Raw genomic sequence first — 4,594 nt, forward strand, 5'->3', positions numbered from 1 at the left:
TTATTATTAATTCAGGTACAAGCTCTCCCTCCTCTGCGAGGACAGATCTGCACGTTCCCCCCCCCCCAATAGCTAGCAATCCAAAACAGCCCAGTGGAGCCTGAGCGGTGGGTGTTGCCTTCTGACACACTTCTGGTGATGTCAGGGGGTGTGGCATATGCAAATGAGTTATGCTAATGAGCTCCTGCACCTCTTTTCCCACAAAATGACCCCTGTATGAGGGTCACGTGACAATTTAGGGTTGCCACCCTCCAGCTTAGGACTGGAAACCTCCAGGAATTAGAGCTCATATCCAGATGACGGAGGGCACTTCCCCTGGAGGAAATGGGAGCTTTGGAAGGTGGACTGTATGGCGTCACCTCTCCGCTGAGCTCATGCCCCTCCCCCAACTCCAACTTCCCCAGGCAGGGATGCCAGCCTCCAGGTGGGACTTGGAGATTCCCTGGAATTACAGCTCATCGCCAGACTAGAGTTTAGTTCCCCGGCGGAAAAAATGGATGCTTTGGCCTTGTGCCCCACTGAGGTCCCCCTGTCCTCCCCAGGCTCCACCCCCAAATCTCCAGGAGTTCCCCAATCTGGAGCTGGCAACCTTGCCCCCCCCACACCCCTCCAATGGCCAGGGGGGACCTGGCAACCCTATCCCCCGGTTCCACCCCACAAATCTCCAGGAATATTCCTAGCAACCCTGTGCCACATCTGTATGTACATGGGGGGTGGGGTGGTAAAAGCAGCTGTGCCCTTATTACTCACATGGTGAAGTTGTGAATGAAGGCCCCTTTCGGGATCTGGACGTCGAAGACCAGGTTCTGCGCATGCTTGGCATTGTTCGCCACTTTGGCCTGGACCATCGTGTTGGCCAGCCGAGACGTGATGACCGACTGGACCTTGTAGCTATAGAGGATGATGTTGTCGTCGCCCTGCACCTGTGGATACCAAAGCACTGAGATGGACTCAGACAAGGATGGAGAAATCTCAAATCCCAGGTAGAGTTTCCCCAGAGCAATGCTTCATTACAGCCCGCTGACCTGGTTAGCCATAAGAATATAAGGGAAGCCTTATATTGGTGGATCAGGCCAATCCAATTATGTTGGATCAGGCCAATAGCCCATCCTGTCCAAGGCTCTGAGTCACATGGTGGCCAAAAATACCAGGTGCCATCAGGAGGTCCACCAGCAGGGCCATAAGAACACAAGAGAAGCCATGTTGGATCAGGCCAATGGCCCATCCAATCCAACACTCTGTGTCACACAGTGGCCAAAACCCAGGTGCCCTCAGGAGGTCCACCAGCAGGGCCATAAGAACACAAGAGAAGCCATGTTGGATCAGGCCAGTGGCCCATCCAATCCAACACTCTGTGTCACACAGTGGCCAAAACCCAGGTGCCCTCAGGAGGTCCAGCACCCCCCCCCCAAGCCCAGAAGCTCTCCTACTCTTGCCCCCCAAGCACCAAGAATACAGAGCATCACTGCCCCAGACATAAGAACATCAGAGAAGCCATGTTGTAGCAGGTGCCATCAGGTGCCATCAGGAGGTTCACCAGCAGAGCCATTAGAACATAAGAGAAGCCATGTTGGATCAGGGCAGTGGCCCCTCCAGTCCAACACTCTGTGTCACACAGTGGCCAAAACCCAAGTGTTCTCAAGAGGTCCACCAGCGGGGCCAGAATCCTAGAAGCCCTCCCACTCCCCCCCCCCCAAGCATCTAGGAATCACTAGGAACTCTATGGTAAGAACTTCCTTTAAGTCTAAAAATCTCTCTTTTTCTTTTAAAGTTTTCTCCCAAGTATGGTGGCACCCTGCATTTGGCACCAGTTTCTGCCCACCATTCAGGTGAGCATCGGTGGTGATGATCCAGGGCCACAATGACCTCAAATTCTCCTGCCATAAGTGGGCAAATGAGAACCCTACCACCGGCTCAATGAGGTTGGGGACTCCTGCAGTCAGGGGCGTCTCCCCACCACCCTTCCAACCTGCCGGGAACCAACTTGGAGCCATAAGGAAAAGCTTTAATCCTCAGGGGTTCATCTCTGCAGGCTGACAATCAAAATATGTAGACTAACGTTGTTGCCAAGTCATCCCTGGCCACCAGTGGGAGTTGGGGAGAAAGGTTGCCAGCTCCAGTTTAGGAAACTCCTGGAGATTTGGGGATGGAACCTGGGGAGGACAGGGCGCTCTGAGGAGTACAATGCCATAGAGTCCACCCTCCAAAGCATCCATTGTCTCCAGGGGAACTGATCTCTGCAGTCTGCAGATGAGCTGTAATTCCGGGGGATCCCCAGGTCCCACCTGGAGGTTGGCATCCCCAGATGCAGAGTCTTGCTGTCTTCCTTCTTTTTTAAAAAAAATGCTCTGAGCTTGTGATGCTGGGTTTGCCCCTCAGCTGAGACCCACCCACCCCCGGCCGCTGGGTCAGTTTGCATTCCAGCCGTCTCTAGCCAACATTGCACAAGAGAATGGAACTCTTTGAAAATCCGAGCTGGTTAATATCCAGGAAGTCTCGAGAAAACAAGAGCGTTAAGCAAACGGTGGGATTGATTGCCAGGTAATGATTGATGGGGGAGATCACATAAGAACATAACAAGAGCTCTACAGGATCGGACCAGTGGTCCATCTGGTCCAGCATCCCGTCTCACACACTGGCCAATCAGTTCCTCTGGAAGTCCAAAAACAGGGCATAGAGGCCGAGGCCTTCATGAGAATATAAGAAGAGCTTTGTTGGGTCAGACCAGTGGTCCATCTGGTCCAGCATCCTGTCTCACACACTGGCCAATCAGTTCCTCTGGAAGTCCAAAAACAGGGCATAGAGGCCGAGGCCTTCTTGAGAACATAAGAAGGGCCTTGCTGGATCAGACCAGTGGTCCATCTAGTCCAGCATCCTGTCTCACACAGTGGCCAACCAGTTCCTCTGGAGGGCCAACAACAGGGCATAGAGGCCGAGGCCTTCTTGAGAACTTAAGAAGGGCCTTGCTGGATCGGACAATCTAGTCCAGCATCCTGCTTCACTCAGTGGCCAATCAGTTCCATTGGAGAGCCAACAACAGGGTGTAAAGACTGAGGCCTTCCCCGATGTTGCCTCCTGGCACTGGGATCCAGAGGTTGATTGCCTCTGAGCATGAAGTTTCCTTTTAGTCACCATAGCTAGTAGGCACGGACAGACCTCTCCTCCGTGAATCTATCCAGTCCCCTTTTAAATCTGTCCATGCCTGTGGCCATCACTACATCCTCTGGCAGCAAAGTCCACATTTTACCACTCTCTGTGTTAAGAAGTATTCCTTTTTGCCTGTCCTGAACCTACTGCCCATCGGCTTTGTTGGATGCCCTCGAGTTCTCGTCTTTGGGGAGAGGGAGAGGAAGTTGGCTCTGTCAACTCTTTTCGCCCTGTGCATAATTTTATAACCTTCTATCCTCTTCCCCCTTAGCCGTCTCTTTTCTAAACTGAAAAGTTTCCACACTGAAAAGTCACCTTTGCAATAGAACAACTAGATTTGAGTCCAGTAGCACAGAGACCCAACAAGATTTTCAGGGTATAAGTTTTCAAGAGTCAAAGCTAGAAGGATGCTTGACGTTATGTATTGTGATATATGCAGGGGTCATTTTGTAGAAAAAGAGGTGCAGGAACTCATTAGCATAACTTATTAGCATAATTTATTTGCATATGTCACACCCCATGACATCACCGGAAGTGTGTCAGAAGGCAACACCCACCACTCAGGCTCCACTGGACTGTTTTGGATTGCTAGCTATGGGGGGTGGACGTGCAGATCGGCCCTCACAGAGGAGGGGGAGCTTATACCTGAAGGGGGGGGGGCTCTGCAACTTACCTGGCTGCTTCTTGCTCCTCGTGATCCGACTGTGGGCTGCTGGAAGCAGGGGGCGGGGCTTGTTGCATGTGCCCCCCCCTGGGCTCATTACTGCTGGAGCTCCGCTCCTGTGCGCTCCCGCAGGAAATGACCCCTGTTATGGATAGTCTGAACTGTAGAATGAGCCTGAGCTTCAGTCACAAGCTCCATAGACTCTCAGTATCCTGAAATCGACAGCCTGATTGGCTGCCGTTGTGCAATGGACCAATCAGGGAAGACTGTGACTTTCGGCGGGAACAAACCCTATTGGTCCTAAGCACTCACTTATGATTGGACCTTATTGCTCTAGGGGTGTGGCTTAGCAAGTTCCAAACTGTACAGAAGTTGGGGTTATTCTCTGTGTTCTGTGTTGTTATATGTGTTCTAATAAGCTGAAATCACTGATTAAAGAAAGAGCTGCCTGATCTTGATTTATAACACATTGACTCTCAGAAGCTGATGTCCTGAAAATCCTGTTGTTCTCTAAGGTGCTACCAGTCTTGAATCTAGCTGTTCTACTTCGGATCAACATGGCCACCCTCTGAAACGATCGCCATTGCAGAAGAGTTAGGGCTTCCAAATCGGGCCGGGGGTCAGGGAAACCCCCGCTTTGGAAGCCCGATTTCTGCCGCGGCGGAATCGGGCCCTGGGGGAACCCCACCTTCGGAGTGCGCGTCACTAGGAAGTGACGTAGGCACGCCGGGCACGCTGGGGGCGGGGCCATGGCCATACAAGGGAAAACTCTATGGTTTTCCC

The 4,594-nt window shown here is 52.2% G+C and overlaps 1 protein-coding gene across 1 annotated transcript in view; it reads right to left on the minus strand.

Moving 5' to 3' along the window:
- Nucleotides 1–4,594, minus strand: part of LOC107122070 (inter-alpha-trypsin inhibitor heavy chain H2-like) — a gene marked incomplete at its 3' end in the record, with an annotated part of 27,338 nt that overhangs the window by 12,762 nt on the left and 9,982 nt on the right. The window contains exon 3 of the mRNA XM_015425097.1: nt 751–923. Coding sequence (XP_015280583.1) covers nt 751–923 — 173 coding nt within the window. The remainder of the gene's footprint in view (nt 1–750; nt 924–4,594) is intronic.

Source organism: Gekko japonicus, unplaced genomic scaffold (assembly GCF_001447785.1).
Source record: "Gekko japonicus isolate JY-2015 unplaced genomic scaffold, Gekko_japonicus_V1.1 scaffold3155, whole genome shotgun sequence".
In the NCBI taxonomy this organism is placed as follows: Eukaryota; Metazoa; Chordata; class Lepidosauria; order Squamata; family Gekkonidae; genus Gekko; species Gekko japonicus.